Here is a 16,551-nt window from a genome sequence, read left to right on the forward strand (position 1 = left end):
AGATTCTAATAAACTAATAAACCTGGTGACTGATCAAATTACTACAGTGAGTGTAAATGTGCTAAATAATGAATGAAGTGGACGCGCTGACGGTACAAACCTGTGGCAGCTGAGAGGAGATGGATGACGATGAAACAGACGCCACCGACTTGGCCCCCTGAGGTGTCACACTCCCGGGCCTCTGACGCTGGCCTGGGTTGATGGAGACCAAGGTGGGGGAGGCACTGGACCCTGAATGTTTGCTTATGGATGACACGTTAATAAGGCTGATGTTGTTGGTGCTGTGGTTGGGGGTCTTCTGGCCACCTGGAGGAGTGTAGCTGCCTTGCCCTGGCTTGGTTACTCCTCCTTTGACACCTGAGAACGGCGGGCGGTACCCTGCTATGGTTTGGGGAGAGTACTGGTGTATGGTGGGGGTTGCCTGAGACCTGGGGTTTTGAGAGATGGAGGGGGAGACTGAGGTGGTGACGATGGGGATGGGGGTGCGGGGAGTGAGCTTGACAATGGGTGGGATACTGCTGTGTGTGGATTTGGTGAGCGTGGCGTGCATAGGGGTGATAAAGTTAGACTGTGGCTGGGGCTGAACTCCAGAAAGCGTCTGAGAGAGGGAGGGGGAGGATTTACTCTGCAGGGTGTGGGCGATACGAGGCCCCTGATAGGTTTTGATGATGGTGGGCGAGGAAAGGGTGTGTGGCCGAGACTGAGGCAATGTGAGGATTAGAGTGTCACCACTGTTGGATTTATTATTGCTGCCTTTGAGGAGGCCAGAGGGGGGAGTGGAGACCCCCGTCTTAGATCCCGGGGCCACGAGTGGCGATGCAGTGGGTGGGGGACGTGGTTTAAGCGGCGACGGAGAGGCAGACATGATGGTTTTTGCTGCACCCAAAGGTCTCGGAGTGTTCAAAACTGAGTGTCTGTGCGCCTGCGCGATGCCCTTGACGACCCCCATCCCGTCCACCCTCACGGAGGGCAGAGGAGAGGACGTGATGGAGGGAAGCCGAGACAGAGGGGTGGAGGAAGACGAAGAGGTAGAGATGTAGTGAGGTGCACTGGAGCTGAGAGTGCTGACAGAGTTCTTCTTCTGCTGCTGCTGCTGCTGAAGGAGTGGTGAGGTGTGGAGGGAGAGGGGGTTGGCAATGGTCCTGGGTCCGTCGGGGGATGGGGGGCTGTCCCCCTGGGCCAGGCCCTTGGCCGCGTTGCCGAGGATGGCGAGGGCCTGGGAGATGGAGTCCAGGGAGGGCGTTGTCAGATCATCATCCAGACATATGGGCTCAGAGGGGGACTGAGGTGGTCGCTTGGCAACCTGGGCTGCAGGTGAGGGCGTGGCGCCCGCTGAGGGTGTGGGCCGAGCCCAAACCGCCTCCTGGATTCAAAGAGAACACAAACATAACATTTACACACCATGTCACGACCTGACTGCTCATCATAACTAACCAGATCAGAGGAAACAGTCCCACCTTTGGCTTGGCCTTTGGAGTCGTGACCATCTTCCTCTTTGCTCTGGAGTGAAAAGACGACAGAAGTGAGAACAAGCTACAGCACCAGAGTCAGTTCTGAGATATGAGATACGTCTGCCTGACTCACGTGTAACCTGTGAGGTGACCATGAGCCATGATGCTCTCTTTGAACAGCATCCTGGCCTGCATCCAACCCTTGGGCCAGAGAAGTTTCACTTCCGTCTCCATGAAGGCTTTGAGGTAATCCTCGAGAGACAGCGTGTTCTTCCCCTCCAGCTCGAAACAGCCCAGCTTCACCCGCACCAGGTTACACAGCAGTAACCTGGAAAACAAACAAGCATCATGAATACTCAGAGGTGATTCTGACCGTTATGTACATTTATGGCCACTTGTATAATATCTACAATAATAATAATAATAAACTTTATTTATATAGCTCTGGCAGCACGTAACGTTAGTGGACAGTTAGCTGGTGGCTAACCGTCGACACAACAACAACAACAAGAGGTCGAAGGTGTGGCTGTAATTCACAGAGTACTAGTTGAAACCCGAGAGCTAAGTTTTGAACCAGCTGAAGGCACAAAATCATTTTGTATTAGAAGTGATTCTCCGTCATCTGTGACACTGACCTGAGTTTGTCGTCCCAGATAAACTTCTTCCGTGGTCCCATCACCCTCTTCCCTGGTTTCTCCTCATCATCGTCCTCGGAGCCGTTCTTCTCTCCCTCCCCAGACTGCTGCCTGCGAACACATCAACACAACACCACACGTCAAATCCCCTTTAGAAACAATGTGGACGGAAACGTGTCGAGAGGCAGACACACAGAACTGTGTTCACATCAGGAGACGAGTTCTTACTTTGCCACCTTAGCGATACAGTCCATGTTGTACCGAGCAATCTGCTCCGGCATCGAGCTGCACACTGCCAGCTTCAGCTTCAGCAGGGGTGTGCGAAGACGGTCATCCTGGGCGACAGGGATAAGCACAGTCAGAAGTCTCTCTCTCACACACACCCCCCACACAGGGGGTTATACTGATGTGCTAAATATAGAATCAGATAACGGACACAAAGCCAGAAGACAAGCTCTACAAGCTCTACTAGAGAGCCTGTGAGCTCTACGGGTCAGGCTCTCACTCCTGCTTCTGTCTTAAAGGAACAAAGATTTGTGTCCTTATGTCTAATAATAATAAAAACAACAATATAAATGATGATCTCTCCCCCTCACCTGTATGTTGAGGCTGAGCTTCTTAAGGCGTTTGAGCAGAGCTTCTTTATTGCAGGGCACAAAGGCCTCGAGGTGAGAGTAGACAGCTGCACGTACCTCTGCAGGCTGCTCCTGAACCTGCAACTCAATACTGACACACACACACACACTTGTGTGAGATTTACACACATTGTTGGTTGTTGTTTGCTGTGTGTGTGTGTAAATGTGAAGCTACTCACTCCAGAAGGATGTTGTTCATGTCCAACGTGAAGAACTTCTTCCGGCCCTCCTCATCAAACAGACGCGACGCCTGAGACAAGAGCTGAATGTTACCATCAGACACTTCTAGACTTATACAAATTATATTGGATTGACTGAAGGGATCCAGAATGAGGCCACGGTCACACATACACAAATGTTGGAGTGGCCAAGCTTCACTTCCAATCAGTTTCCTCTAAAACATTCAAACGTTGACCCGCTTCACATTCGTGTACGTGTGACTAGCTCCTAACGATGAAGTTCGTACCGCTCTCAGGTCCTCGATCCTCTTTGTGAGCGGGGCTGGGAGTCCATTGGGCAGAGGAGGAGGAGGGGTCATCATGTTAGCCTGCGACACTCGGCTGCCTCCTGCTTTGTGTCCCATCCCGAAGGAGCCGTTCTCCCCCTGCGCCGGACTGGACGGCTGAGGGGAGTCCAGCATCGCGAAGTCCAGGTCCCCCATCATGTCCTGCAGGATGTCGTTATTGGTCGAGCCCAGCAGTGACATCACAGCCGGGTCCGCGCTCAGGTCAGTGATGTTGCAGTCGTTGCCGCCAGCGGCCTTGGGGTGGGCGATGAGGAGTGCACTGTTGGCGACGGGCACTTTGGCGTTGGGTCGTGGCAGACTGGGAGCAGATGTATTCTTCTTGCGCATCTCCTCCTTCTCCCTGGTGAAGCGACGCAGCATGTTGGCCAGATGGATAGAGTCCTTCATCAGCTTCTTCCTCTTCTTCTTTTCTGGACGATGAACATTCAGGGACGAAACACTGCCACAACAGAAGAAGAAGAAGAAGAGACATTTAACCCAGAGACACAGGACTGAGACAGGATTAGCTCCTGAACTGACGTTAGAATGTGACGATGAGAAACCACGACACATCTGACTGACGTCCAGTTAGTGAACTCCTTGTTTCAGTCCACACTAACGCACAGTTATTAGACTCATATGACACAGATTTCCTAAAGAGGAAATGACACATACAAAACTCTATACAAAGGAAATATCTGAGAATTAACTCACCCAGACTTTGGTACTTTATTCTTCCTGGGTTTCTTTTCCTCCAGAATTCCATCTGGCTTTTTCCGCCGTTTCTTAATCACCCGCTCTTCACCATCTTTCATCTTCTACAGGTGAGTGAAAAAGACATATTAGCACAGTTATGACAGCTAAATTACTACTGAAATTCAAGTCCAGATAAGGATTTACAGAATTTCAATACAATTACAAATAGTTTTTTTACATTTTCACCATTTCCTAGGGTATATATGAAGGATCTTGATTAAAAAAAGAAATAAACCCAAATAAAACAGTGTCATTCTATTTGTAGAGAAGCAAGAAGCTACCTTGAAGGGATTATCCTCGGTGCCTGCGTTCTCTCCCTCGGAGTCCGACGCTGCTCTGAACTGCAGGGTGCCTGTGTTGATGTAGAAGCCTCCGTGCTTTGTGGTGAGAGAAGCAGGAACCAGCTCATCGTACTGAGGTCAAGAGAGAAGGACGCGTACCGTTAGTCGTCTTCAATAACTTAGGACACGTCATGTGATGTTGTGCAATAAGAAATGCTGGTCAGATCAACGGCGTGTGGACGAAGCTACTCTTGATCCTTGTTGACGATATTCTCAGGCCAAACAGAAAAGTACAGCTCCTCAGAACTTATTACATTAAGAATAAAAAAAAAAAGGGGGCACAGACTTTGGATAATATGTTTCATAGCTTGCTAACTTTTTAAGTGATGTGTGCGCTTTGAAATTGTTTTAACTCACAGCCTCTGAATTGTCTATGAAGGGATCAGTGTCATCGTAGCCATATCCGATATCAATGAGATCTTGCATTCTGTCCTTTTTCTTTTTCTTAACGGCGCCACCCTACAGACAGACGGAAAACACAGGGATCAAAAACCTTTAAAAAAAATATCTGACATCCTCCTCGGGTACAGAGCCGTCGCAGCTGGAACAATATACCCAAGCATCCGGAGATCACAACACTTACATATTTGTTCTCGAACTTCTTGGCCATCGCCTCCACCTGCAGTCGCTCCTTCTCGTCGTCGGCAAAGGGGTCGTTGGGGTCCAGGGGGGGGGTGAGTCCTTTAGGGGCCGTTGAAGCTGCGAGCTTTACCTGGTGAGAAGAAAGACATCGGATCTGGGTTGAAACACAGACTTCACTTTTCTAGAAGCTGAGAAATTATGACTCAGTGCTTCACAATTGCAGAAGTGACAGAAAATAGAACAGCTACAGTTACATTTGTCGAGGCGATTAAACTCAGATTTAATGGATACACTGTTAAGGGTTATATTTTAAACTCAACCAGCCGTGTTGAGTTGTCCTGTGTACGTTGTGAACATGGAGGTTTTTGCCCTCTGACATAAATAGATTGGTTTGCAGGAACTTTAACAGAGTTCGTTCCACACGACAACAGAGCAGCTCTGGATTCACAGAGGTACTTTTACTCGTACTGGGTACTCAAACTTTTTATTAAACTATATTTAGGGCCTTGTAAACAAGCAGTTATACTTTGAAGTCAAGTCTTTACGGCACTGGAGCAATCTTACGTATTGTGTTTCTTGATAGATCTGCGAAAAAGTGCAAAACAGTGTAATCTAATCTGCTGGAGATGAATGCGTGGAAGTGTTTAGTATTTATTTGAATAATAGAAAGACGACTTTGTAATAGTGATGATGTGATGCTGTAAATTGAGTTTTTATCATCACAGGTTTGTGGTTTGTTCTTTCGCTCGCTCACATTCTGCAGGTATCACTGAGCTGCAGGATCCAGAACTATTATCCTTCATTATTATCATGAATTACAGCATTGCATCTATAAATATCACTCTTATCGTTGTTTTCTTACAACCACCAGCCTCAGAGAAGTTAAATATGACGGTTACTCAACGGTTACTGGTCTCTCCCCCCCCCCCCTTCTTCTCACCCACCCACCGGTCGAGGCACATGTAGTTTTATAAGCTCTCGACCTCACTGTGTAAAGTTCCCTGAGATAATGTCTGTTTTGATCTACACATAAAATGAAGTAGAGTTTCCAACATGTGCTTGAGTCAACACGGCGCTGAGCCGGATGTTGTTGCTGCTGTTCCCCCTTTGGCCTGAACGTCAGTTTCTGTCTTTGTTTTATTTATTTATTTCTCTTTGTTAAGTTGTAGAAACCGAGTGAACATCCGGTGACAAACATCTGGATGAGCAGTGATAATAAATAAACCCTGATAACAGATGTTGGGCTGTGAACCCTCGTGACATCTCTCCGCCGCTGCCTCTCCGGAGCTGAAGCCGGCTTTAGGCCCCTCCTGCCCGGATCGAGGTGCCTGCTGTGTGCGCTAACCTGAGAAGCGGAGGGGTTGACCAACTCCCCGTAGTTGAACTCCGCGGAGCCCCGCTCGTTGGGCTCGGTCAGCGGGAGGTGGAGGCGCACGGTGGGCTTCGCCTCCGCGGCTTCGACGTCGGCTCCCTGGTCGTTTCCGAACGGAGCTCCGCCACCTCCTGACCCCGCCGCCGCACTTCCACCTCCATCTTTCCCCGAAGTGCACTCGACGGCCTCATCTTCGCGGCGGCGCTTCTTTCCGGACTCCGGGGTCGGGGTCGTGGCCGCGGCGCCGAAGGACGAGATGGTGACGAACGGAACTTTCCTCGGCTCCGCCATCCCGACGACCGGCCGCGGGAAACGGGGAGGGCGCCGCTCACCGGAGCCGCGGAGCTGAACCCGGAGCTGGTCGACGAGCACAAGGAGCTAGCGGCGGAGCTAGCTAACGTCCCCGGAGCGAGCAGACAACACGGGCGCGTCTATCTCCGCCCGGCCCGCTTTAATCCATAAAGTTCGATCCCCGCGGCGGCCCCCGTCCCCTACGAGGGACTCGAACTCTGACCGATCGTAGTTTTATGAGCTTCCATGAAATCTGTGGGGTCGCTACCGCTGGGAGTCTCCAGTAGCCATCTTGATCATTATTATCATTATCCACAGGCAGGGCGTGCGCGTGAAGAGAAAGCGGAAGCCGGGGAGGAAAGAGAAGAGCCGCCGACCAATCAGGGGGCCGGAACACGCCCACCTGACACACACGCGCGAACGTGGAGGAGACGATTGTTCTGCGCGAGCGGGACGAGGCGCGTGCTCAGTGTGAAGAAATAACCACAAAGTCGGTTACTATCAATAATATATTAATAATACACAATCAATATCAATGGTACACACTCAGTGGTACACACTCATTCATATACTCAACAATACACTAGTAATACACACTAAATAACACACACATTCAGATCATATGCTGATGAAACCATAAAACATTTATTTCAACAATATTATATAAAAAAAAGAAACAGGAATGCGAGTGTTTTCTAAAAGCCCTTTGATTACATCACACTCTCTCCCAGGGGATTTAGTCTCATACTCATTAATAAACATACATGTGTTCCCTGTATTATATTTAGTATTTAACTCTATTTTTAGATGTTCTCTTGTTTAATGTATTCCACCTGTGCTGCTGTAACGAGTTAAACTCCCCAGCTGGGATCAGTAAAGTTTGTCTAATCTAATTTAATCTCTTTCTATTTTATCTGCATCGCCTTTTCAATTCAATAAAATTGCGAGGGGACATGGAGCCGTGGTAATATAATTGTAATAAAATAAAAGATAATATTTCTGACCAGTGGAGGGTATCTTGTCTTGTAATAAAATCTGAGTTCTCCTTTTAATTCCCTGGAGGTTGATCGAGCAATTTAGAATTTTTGGTTCTTATATGAAAACAGAGGAATAAGCAGTAGATATATATTTATCTGGCTGCAGGTACAGCAGGTCAACCTTCATTGGTTGGTCCCTTAAATCTTTAGTGTATATACACTTAATAAGATTTCTACTGATTTTAACAAGTGGAGAATAATTGACAGTTCAGGCTACAGCTTTAACATTTGAATCTTGCTTTCTGTAGAAGTTAATTTTCACCTGCAATTATAAAATCAGCTGGAAAGATCAAACTTCCCATCTACATACACATTTCAATGCAGAACTTTTATATAACCATCATCTTTCTGTCCATCCCTCATATGCAAACTGTGCCACTGTGTTAAATAAATCTGTGTAGCATTTGGGGTCAGATTATAAAATATGCAACTTCACCCAAAACAGCAAATGTCAGAATCCTATCGTCCTGCAGATTGTCAATCTGTTTATTTTTTTACATTATCCACCTTAATGGGTTTTATGCAATTACATCATTACAGCAAAGTCAAAGTTTATAAACTCTATTAACCCGATGACCAGACTAATCTTGATTGACTACATGTTACACACTGATATGGGGTGTCCAGACTTCAGGAATTAAACTGGATTTATTATTTGGCCAAGGTTGATGTCAAGCCATTTCCCACCGTGTCAATTTCATGTATAATGCGCAATAATGTTATACTATATATACACACACACAATATTGTTTACATATTTTATATTCCTTTACTTGTGCTACTTTTATTGGCGTATATTTTTTGCCATCCTTTACAGAAGTTATTGGAAAAGTTCCTCATAGTGGGACAAATGATGGCTCATCTCATGTTGGATGAATTTCAGACCTTCAGTAAATATTAAATGAAACAACACAACAGTCAGAGTGTAAACAACAGTTTTATTGTTGCCAGAGTCACTGATCTAAGACCAGTCAGCGGGGGCACCACCCCAGTCTGAAGCCTGGGCAGTGGGAGCCGTGGACCAGTCCTCAGTGGCAGGCTGGTTACTCCAGTCCTCTGCAGGAAAGAAAACACAAGTTTAGCATCAAGAACAAGTTTATACTTCTATTCAAAAGTATTAATGTTTACATAATTCAAGATTTCACTTACGCTCAGCTGGGAAAGGTTCCGCGGGCTTGACAGGTGCAGCTGCTGCAGCTAGAGAGAAAAGAAAGGTTTTAATGATGCGTTCAGGGCCACGTCACAGACCAACTAGATGCAGCATTAAAAAGTTTAGATAAGAGTTGTTAAAAGTGAGCTTACGGGCAGGGAACTGCTGGATGGGCACAGATGGAACAGCAACGCCCTCGGACCAGTCAGCGACCTCCGGCTGAGTAAACTCAGCAGCGGGGGCGCTCCATTCTCCCTGGAACTCCTCCTTTCCAACAGCCTTCTCAGCTGCAGCCTGCTCCTCCTTCTCGATCTCTTCAGGGTCTCTGTAGAAGTACAGATCAGGCATGACCTCCCATGGGTGCTCTCTGGAGATGGTTCCCCTCATCCTGAGAACCTCTCTGGCCAACATCCACCACATCAGACCCACGGAGTGGTGACCCTGTAACACAAGTACACTTTAGTCATGAACAACATAGATTAAAACACCCAGCAGCTGCCATTGCATATTCACCAAGTACATAAATGTATGATAGAACAGATTCTGTGGCAAGATCTCCAACCATTTCCCTCCAAGTGGGTCGGAAAAGAGTGGTCAGAAGTCAAGCACTTTCTTTTAGCACACATCCTACACCCAACACTGCACAGACAGGACAGTACCGGGCTCTAACGGTGTGCAAAGTGTGAGGAGTCACGTCAGGAGATAGTGGTTCTCACCTTGTTGTTACAGGGGATGGAGATATCCACGTATCTCAGTGGGGAGTCGGTGTTGCACAGAGCGATGGTGGGAATGTTGACGTAGGAAGCCTCAGTCAGTGGCTGATGGTCAGCACGAGGGTCGGTCACAAGCAGGAGGCGGGGCTCTCTGAAAGCTGCCTGGATCTGATTGGTGAAGGTACCTGGGGTGAAACGACCGTGGAAGGTGGTGGCACCGGTGGCAGAGGCGAACTTCAGCACAGCTCTCTGAAGTGGGCAGAGAAAAACAAGTTATATTCTAAATCTCAGTTGAATTCCGACAGTTACTTTATCTTCAACAGTTCGCACTGTGGCTCAGGTCACTATCAAACTCCAGTCATGGGACAGCCGTCCTAATGGTGTTAGCGAAAACCCGGCCAGATTACTCTTGCACACATCCGACGCCAGAACACCAACAGCGGTGCCCGGTTTTAAAAGTGTGCGTATTCAAGTCAATGTACAGAACTTCTTTAAGTGTTGCACGTTACCTGTCCGGTGTTCCTGGAGGAGATGACGCACACATCAGCTGGGTTCTCAATGGCAACAATGGCCCTGGCTGCCAGCAGAAGCTTCTCCCAGGTCTTCTTTAGGTTGATGATGTACACACCTGGAGATTCAAACAGAAGTCTTTGATTATTCTGCATCTCAAGCACAGTGACTAACTTCACAGTGAGAAGGCTCACCGTCGCTTTTTCTCTTATAGACGTACTGGTCCATCTGGAAGTCCAAGTTGGTTCCTCCCAGGTGGGTTCCTGCCGCCAGGAACTTCAGCACATCCTCCTCCTTCATTTGAAGGACATCTAGACCCCCGGACATCGTGACCACTTTCCCGGAGTTACGAGTTTATTGGGAAGCTGGGAAAAGAAAAGACAGTGGATTTGTCAGAAAATCAGCTTCAGATTTGTCATTCAACCATAAAATGTTAAAACTTGCATGAGGGCCTTCCAGTGTTAAGTCAAAGGGATATTTTAGCAGTTTAGACAAACTTCAGAGAAGGCCCATGCATTTGGGTGCAGACCATCTCCGACTCTGCTTTAAGTTGTGATTTAACTGCATAAAGCATCGAACTACAGCAGGTTCACCTCCTTAATGGGTCCCCTGGAAACATTTCCATTGTTCTCTCAATTTGCAGCACGTTTCTGTATTTGCACATGTTGTCAAAATGAAGTTGTTTTCTAAATTTGCGGGTTTGGGTGGGTTTTTCTATTAGCATGCGTTTTCTTAATTTGAAGTGCATTGAGCTCTCTCGGCCTCCTTAGTATGAATGAAAGAATCAATATTCCTCAGGACTTTTGACTCATGCCTCAAAGACCCAGTCCATATTTACCAGTTTAAATATATTCAAGGGGATAAAACAAGTCATAAAGGGAAGTTAAATCGTTTTGACAGATAATTAGCTTTCTAAAAAGACACCGGCTAAGTAAGGAGCAGCCATCACAGGCGCCCAGTTACTAAAAGGCCTGAAACCACTTTGTACAGACTTCACATCATATTTCACATTTTAATAAGTGTCGAGTAATTATTCAAATGGAGCTTAACTCCGAATACACGGTTTCCTGGGTATTTATCGTCAGGCACGAGATGGACAGCAGCGGGAGGAGCGCGTGTCAGCAGCTAGCGTGTTAGCATGGAGGTTAGCATCGTCCTTTCAACGATATTTAGAGACTTTAAAGACGCAACATGGAGGATTAGTAACAACCTGCTGTGAGTTAACACAACAACTCATCACTAAACATCGTCTCCGCGGGGATTTCACAGGTTTATCAGTTAAATTCAACGAGTTCACACTCACCACGACACAACGCCGTATGGAGATCTGACCGCACGGTGAAAAGAGAGCGCTGGGAGGAAGTTACGTCGTATTTATAGTACATGTCCAGACGTGTGATTGGTTGGTTATCCGGAAGCGGAGATGACGTAGGGTGTGCAACGTGGCCGCAGGGTGGTGCTGTCTCCCGCGCGCTTTAGCAGAGCGCGACATTCAATTAATTTATTTAAAAATCATAGATAAATCCGGTTGTTTCTTTAAATACGAAGATCTGAGAGTTTCATCTTCAATCAGGAACTTATGATAAAGTGTTTCCATCAAAACAAAACCAACAGATTTTGCACAACACTAATATGGATTCAGAAATGAGGCCAATTCTCCAATAAGTTTATCAGAAATGTTGCTCTTTGGCATCTCTATACATTTTTATACAAACAACATTGATGTGGCGAAATCTGTGGTATCTCATGTCCATATTCTGTATTTTTAATTTAGTTTTATTGATTATTTAAAAGTCAAGCCCCCATATAAACAGATGGGAGAACGAATCAAAGATAAATACCAGATCATCTTAAAACACAACTGACAAAAATGTCCTGAAACTTATTTTTTTACTGGACTTGTTTATGCTGCTTGAATAAGATTCTAAATGATTTATTTATTGACGTTCGTTTTGTTATTTTCTCCATAACTCTGTAGCAACACAAGTGCAATCTTTAAAATGTGTTTAAATTGCAAAGTCTACGTGAAGAACTACACTACCCACAACCCTCAGGTGTCGTAAGGACGTCTCTGATTGGTGGAGCCCTGAAGGTGGGCGGTCCCGGTCCACAGAGGTAACCAGAGGTCGGTTGTGTGGATCCCATATTAAGACAGAGGAGAAGATGGAAAGACCATATTAAGACCCAGCGGAGACTCCTCAGTGAAACATGACCTGTGGAGCGACTTTATTTGTTTGAGATAAAGAGTTCCAGGCACAGAGATCCTCGTGTTGACACACTTACACAACAAGTAGATAAATCATCTCAATGAAACCTGCATGTGCAGAAAGTTGTGTAGGATATAAAGTGTTGAAACAGGTTTTCAGGTGGTTTGTGTTTGTTTTTATATTTGTATTGTGTAACTCTGTTTTTAACCTGTTGGGCCTTTAAAGCACTTTGTGAGTCGTCTCTGTGAAAAGTACGATACAAACGAACTTTACTTTCTTCCTCTAAACACGTGAGGATACTTTACAGCTTCACGACTGAACTCAAACTATGTGGCTGCAGAACTCAGGGTTTGGGTGAAGGTCGTTAGGACGTTAGAGGTCGTTACAAATAAGGTCAGAGAAGAGGAGCACGGCATCTGTCACATGAAGGACTGACTTGACGTTTTCTGGGAAAGTTGGAGGGTAAAGAACAGGACACAGTAAATAAAAAAAAACAGTCATAGTTCATTTATAAAGTTTAGTAAACAGATTTTATGTAATTTTCTGGTCATCAATCAATAATTAACTGTTTCCAGCAGATAGACACTAGAAATACTGTCTTTTCTAACTTTAGCCTGACCCTCCTCCACTCCACCTTTACTATTTTATGCCTGGTCACCCCCCCCCCCCCCCCTCTCTGCAGCTTATCTCTGTTCCACAGTGACGAGTCTTTGGCCTTTACGATCTGACAGCTGTATGTTTCCATCTCATCTCTTCAGACGGCTTCGGAGTCATTCATCACACTGAGTCCCGTTTGTTTTAAAGATGAAATACTTTTACCAAAGCAAAAACACATGTTGTAATTTAAGGCAGATTAGAAGCACATTTAATTTCACATTAAAATATAAGAACATAAATTACACTGTGTTATTAGAAAGGCATTTACGAGTCTCTCCAGGTGTTAGACTGTTCCATGAAAGAACGGCCGAGGTTAAAGTGCATCACAGACGTCTGAGCCTGATCACTGACGTCTTTTTGAAATCAACAGATACAGGAATGTCCCACTGCATCTCCAGAACTTAATGACGGAGTCCAAACGTTCACTGAGATTAAAAACTTGTTGTGTGATTTAAAATATAATCAGTGTCAGTATTAGTTTCTCCAAAGTTACTTTGCACAGGCAGGAAGTTGGATTCCTGAACTTCTGCCACAATCCAGGGACACACTTCATATCTTGTCTTTGCTCAAGAGTCAGCATCTCCAAACAGTTCCTTCCTCTTCACCGTCTTCATACAGTGACTTGACTTGAATCTCCTCACTCGTCCACGTTCCCCTTCAGGACTTCAGTCCGACGTGAGCCATCATCTTCTCATACACCGTCCACGCCATGGCGGCTATCATGGTCCTCCTCAGTGACCGAGGAACTGCCCCCCTGAAGAAGCCCTGGACGCCATGTTCCTTAAAGAACGGACAAAGACGGAGGTCAGACCTTTGAATGAATCATGCAGCTACGTGCTGTTCAGCTGGATGTCCAGGTGAACTAACAAATAAGAGAGGAGGGACACAGTTACCATGTAGATGCATCTGACAGCCTCTGCCGTCCTCAGCTGTGGGTTCACTTGCACCTGGGTTTTGACCACGTCGGCAGGCTGAGTGATCAGGGAGGCCAACACGCCCGCCAGGATACCACAGCTGAAGTTCGCGAGGGGGGCCGACGGAGACGTGCTGATTTCTTGAAGGAATACAGCTTGTGTTACAATAGTAAATGTAAATGTTAAAAGTCATATTTCTCTCTGAGACCTGACGTACCTCTTGGCAGCGAGGCCTTGGCCTGGCTGTAGAACATGACGTAGATACCAGAGAAGGGAACGTCTCTGAGGAGAGTCGCCATGAGGCCAGAGAACAGAGATGCAGGACCCTCCGTCTGACACACGCTGCGCAGAGCCCCCATCACACTGCTGTAGCCGTACCTGCCACACTGAAACACACACACAATGAAACGGAGTCTGAGACAAACTCATAGATGCCTTACATACTGAATCTGTTGCTCCTGCAGAAACACACTTGTTTAGAGTCTAGTTGTACACACACGTCCACCAGCGCTTACTTCAAAGCGTGTCTTGATGACAGTGACCGGCAGCATGAAGACCCCCGCCACCGCCCGGGCCCCGCCTCCCAGCAGCATGGCCTGCGTGGCCCCCGGGCTGCCGTCCTGGAGGAAGTGCTGCTTCAGAGAGTAGAAGGTGCTGAAGTAGATCCCCACGCCCGGGATGGTCCGAACAAAGGACTGGAGGTTCACAGGCAGGAGAGAGCAGAGTGAGAACAGGGAAAAATCAAGAACATCATCATGAGAGTGAGAAGGAGAACATGTGTGGTTGTGAGTGACAGGATCTAACCGGTGAAACTCCTTTCCACAGTCCCAGCAGCCTCTCTGTCCGCACCACGCTCAGAAGCACCGTCACCATCCCCACTCTGCCCGACCTGGAGGAGGAACATGAAGGACATGAAGGAGATCAAAGGTTAAAAAATGGCTTCTGCTTGCATGTGGAGCCCGGGTGCGGCAGCTGTGATATGAGATGTTCGTCCAGGTCAATAAAGCAGGTTATAGAGGTCAAGTTATGCAAGTCAGTACTGATAAGTGTGTGTAAGTGTGTCAGTGTACGCAGACTCACCCGGGCTGCACGCCGCCCTGCAGCGTCTGCAGACGGGTCTTGATCAGGTCGAGAGGCTGGAACAGCAGCGTGGAGCAGGTCCCGCTGAGGGAGCCGCACATGAAGGCTTTGAGGGCCGGGTGAGCCTGAGGAGACGAGGAGACGAGGAGACAAGGAGAGAGGAGACATGAAGTCTCCTACACTATCATCGGAGGACGTAGGGTAAAGGTTAGAAACATGTCAGGATGCTCCGACCTGGAGTCAGTTATGTAACCTCCCTCCGTTTCCCCCTGCACCTGACCAGACTGACACGCAGCTCCAGCCTCTCGTCAGACGATTTATCATTTATAATGAATTACATCAGGTAAACAAACCAGTGCATCGTTATAAGATGAGACCGACTTTGTAACGTACAATATAAAAGCAGTAATACACACAAACACTGTACATACTGTTAAAGTAAGGTGTATATTCTGACTATAAAACTCACCAGTGACAGCTCCATGCTTCTTCAGGACGAAGCTTCGTCTGATCCAACACTGTTTGTCCTCTGTTTGTCCTCGGTTTGTCTTCTGTTTGTCCTCGGTTTGTCTTCTGCTGTTCACTGATCAGTCCCACAGAGAATCTGCTTCAGACGAGGAGACCAGTCTGTGTCAGGCTGCTGATAAAACACACAGACACACACAGACACACACACACACTTAATACAGATCACCAGACTGACAGTGTGCTTCCTATTGGCGACCTCCTGACACAACACACAGCTCCTCATTAACCAACCACAGATCATCCTGCTCAGCACTAAGAGTGATCAGGTGTTTGGATCGTGTGTGTGTAGTCCAGGTATTACTCATGTTGTGGGGACCTGGATCATGTTTTAAAACTTTGCATGACGTAGGGTAAAGGTAAAGTTAAGGTAAGGGTAAGGGTTAGGTAAGGATAGCGTAAAGTCAGGTTAAGGTCACGCAAGTAGTAACCTGACAGTGTTGAAGCTTTTACTGTTTTATACGATCACTACACATCAGAACCATATGAGCAGAAATACAAATGAAAGTTTGGGTTTTAACAACGTTTCGCTTATGACGTATTGATCCGGGAAGTTCGTGAATATGTTTCCAACTTTACCGAACTGTGTTGGACGCTGTATCCCGGGTGTGTAGCACGCTGTATCCCGGGTGTGTAGCACGCTGTATCCCGGGTGTGTAGCACGCTGTATCCCGGGTGTGTAGCACGCTGTATCCCGGGTGTGTAGCACGCTGTATCCCGGGTGTGTAGCACGATGTATCCCGGTTGTGTTGGACGCAGTGTGACGCTGTATCCCGGTTGTGTAGCACGATGTATCCCGGTTGTGTTGGACGCAGTGTGACGCTGTATCCCGGTTGTGTAGCACGCAGTGTGACGCTGTATCCCGGTTGTGTAGCACGCTGTATCTCGGGTGTGTAGCACGCAGTGTGACGCTGTATCCCGGGTCAGATGAACTCACCTGATGGTTCAGTTTTCTCTCCGTCGCTAGATCCGGACAGTGAAGCTGAAACAGACAGGAACATGAAGCTCAGCTGATCTGTCACTTCCGCCCTCAGACACGATCTGCTTCTCTTCACCGGTAACCTCCACCTGCCGCTTCCTGGTTAGTGACGACACAGGCCCGCCCACACACGGCTCTGATTGGCTGACCAGCGCTCTGACCGTGACGTCCATATTGGGAAATACTATTTATCATACTGTGTGTTGGAACT

The 16,551-nt window shown here is 47.1% G+C and overlaps 3 protein-coding genes across 15 annotated transcripts in view; 1 reads left to right on the forward strand and 2 right to left on the reverse strand.

Moving 5' to 3' along the window:
• Positions 1-5,583, forward strand: part of LOC117765761 (protein Hook homolog 2-like) — a 23,873-nt gene extending 18,290 nt beyond the window's left edge. Inside the window, exon 22 of the mRNA XM_034592241.1 lies at positions 5,572-5,583. The gene's annotated coding sequence lies outside the window, so the exon portion shown is untranslated. The remainder of the gene's footprint in view (positions 1-5,571) is intronic.
• ubn2b (ubinuclein 2b) overlaps positions 1-11,428 on the reverse strand; it is a 13,303-nt gene extending 1,875 nt beyond the window's left edge. For 2 of the 10 annotated variants that reach the window (XM_034592228.1, XM_034592230.1), the window contains exons 1-13: positions 6,251-7,308; positions 4,907-5,035; positions 4,681-4,782; positions 4,264-4,395; positions 3,941-4,044; positions 3,188-3,686; positions 2,901-2,971; positions 2,683-2,812; positions 2,315-2,421; positions 2,087-2,197; positions 1,585-1,779; positions 1,458-1,500; positions 101-1,363 (exon numbers count right to left, since the gene is read on the reverse strand). In XM_034592228.1, coding sequence (XP_034448119.1) covers positions 101-1,363; positions 1,458-1,500; positions 1,585-1,779; positions 2,087-2,197; positions 2,315-2,421; positions 2,683-2,812; positions 2,901-2,971; positions 3,188-3,686; positions 3,941-4,044; positions 4,264-4,395; positions 4,681-4,782; positions 4,907-5,035; positions 6,251-6,568 — 3,204 coding nt within the window. In that variant the 5' untranslated portion in view covers positions 6,569-7,308. Of the gene's footprint in view, positions 1-100; positions 1,364-1,457; positions 1,501-1,584; positions 1,780-2,086; positions 2,198-2,314; positions 2,422-2,682; positions 2,813-2,900; positions 2,972-3,187; positions 3,687-3,940; positions 4,045-4,263; positions 4,396-4,680; positions 4,783-4,906; positions 5,036-6,250; positions 7,309-8,518; positions 8,662-8,754; positions 8,809-8,900; positions 9,197-9,471; positions 9,718-9,977; positions 10,097-10,172; positions 10,344-11,281 lie in introns of those variants that run through there. The other 8 variants (XM_034592229.1, XM_034592231.1, XM_034592237.1 and 5 more) reach the window with 8 other exon arrangements.
• Positions 11,429-12,702: 1,274 nt separating this feature from the next.
• Positions 12,703-16,316, reverse strand: LOC117765762 (mitochondrial glycine transporter A-like). 4 transcript variants are annotated; one of them, XM_034592244.1, is made up of 9 exons: positions 16,299-16,316; positions 15,388-15,476; positions 15,306-15,345; positions 14,837-14,961; positions 14,561-14,645; positions 14,272-14,451; positions 13,974-14,142; positions 13,736-13,896; positions 12,703-13,622 (listed from the first exon to the last, which is right to left on the reverse strand). In XM_034592244.1, exons 3-9 carry the CDS (start codon positions 15,318-15,320, stop codon positions 13,500-13,502), a joined length of 858 nt encoding a protein of 285 aa, XP_034448135.1. In that variant the 5' UTR covers positions 15,321-15,345; positions 15,388-15,476; positions 16,299-16,316; the 3' UTR covers positions 12,703-13,499. The 4 variants fall into 4 exon arrangements, with proteins under 4 accessions (XP_034448135.1, XP_034448133.1, XP_034448136.1 ...); XM_034592242.1 differs by lacking the exon at positions 16,299-16,316 and having other exon boundaries at positions 15,306-15,363; positions 15,408-15,505; XM_034592245.1 differs by lacking the exon at positions 16,299-16,316 and having other exon boundaries at positions 15,388-15,496.
• Positions 16,317-16,551: the final 235 nt, after the last annotated feature.

Source organism: Hippoglossus hippoglossus, chromosome 8 (genome assembly GCF_009819705.1).
Source record: "Hippoglossus hippoglossus isolate fHipHip1 chromosome 8, fHipHip1.pri, whole genome shotgun sequence".
Taxonomy (NCBI): Eukaryota; Metazoa; Chordata; class Actinopteri; order Pleuronectiformes; family Pleuronectidae; genus Hippoglossus; species Hippoglossus hippoglossus.